This window comes from Sturnira hondurensis, unplaced genomic scaffold, assembly GCF_014824575.4.
Source record: "Sturnira hondurensis isolate 20B ecotype Veracruz unplaced genomic scaffold, ASM1482457v3 Scaffold0020080, whole genome shotgun sequence".
In the NCBI taxonomy this organism is placed as follows: Eukaryota; Metazoa; Chordata; class Mammalia; order Chiroptera; family Phyllostomidae; genus Sturnira; species Sturnira hondurensis.
This window is the reverse complement of record NW_028092711.1, coordinates 565,871-566,907: the sequence shown is the minus strand read 5'-3', so window position 1 is coordinate 566,907 and position 1,037 is coordinate 565,871. Positions and strand designations below refer to the sequence as shown.

The window sequence follows — 1,037 nt, the reverse complement described above, 5'->3', positions numbered from 1 at the left end:
AAAAGATTTATTTTTGGGGGGAAAGGAATGAATTTTGAGGGGGGGGGAAACATAGAGCAGAGAAGTATGAAATGGAAAATATATACAAATGTAAGCTGTTTTGCTAATTGTTTTTTAACCATAGCAAATAAGTATAGAGAATGCACTGTACAAAACAATGAAATAAAGGTTCAAGATCAAGGTATTCCTTTAGGCAAGGATGAAGATTTCAGTCTCTGGCATTTGGAATTTAGCATGCAATCTTTATTTTTGGATGATTCACTGGGTGAGTGGTACAGTCTACTTTTAACCAGATTTGAACAAGAGAATGGCCACTTGGCCCAGGTAGAAGTAGATGAACTGTTTGATTTCATGTGTCATGTGTCATGTTTCATGGCTTAACTACCAAAGTTCCTCCCTACGATCCAGGGGCAGGTGGGGTTGTACTTCTTGTCAGACTCCTTCTTAATATGAGCCACAATATCCTTCCCTATATTATATTTTTTCAACACCTTAGTAATACATTCCACAGAGTCCTGTTGCATTTCTTCCAACATAGCATTACTGATCGCCACCTTTTGGTCACACAAGGTTACTGTGGAGCAGGGGCTGCCAACTGCAATGGTCTCCTGGGGGAGGGGCTGGAAAAACTCACACCCAGTGGGACAAGCCTTTGATACCAAAACCATGGTGCATCTGGGATCTGTTCTTTATGGTCCATTTCCCCAGTTCCTGGTGTCCAGGTGTAAAGTTGCCATATTTAGCAAAAATTTAAAAAATTAAAAGCATGCTTAGATACATTTGAATTTCATATAAATACTGAGCCATTTTCAAGTATAAGTGTGTCCCAAATATGGCATAAGATATACTAAAAATTCAACTTAAAATTCAAATATAACTGGACATCCAGGATTCTGACCCCTTTTCTCCTTCCCTGCTACATATGTGGGCCTAAGTGGGGTACTCCAAGGATCTGCTTTTGACTCACTTGACTTTGGGGCGGGGCAGGTGCTGGTGGTTAGCCCCAGGCTGGCCACACTTTTTGCATGCTTCATGGA

The 1,037-nt window shown here is 40.7% G+C and overlaps 1 protein-coding gene across 1 annotated transcript; it reads right to left on the bottom strand.

Moving 5' to 3' along the window:
- Positions 1 to 285: 285 nt before the first annotated feature.
- On the bottom strand, positions 286 to 668 carry LOC118974989 (dynein light chain 1, cytoplasmic-like). The gene is given in 2 exon segments (XM_037028601.1): positions 286 to 378; positions 381 to 668. Coding segments are annotated over 2 exon segments (381 nt in total).
- Between the last annotated feature and the right edge of the window lie 369 nt (positions 669 to 1,037).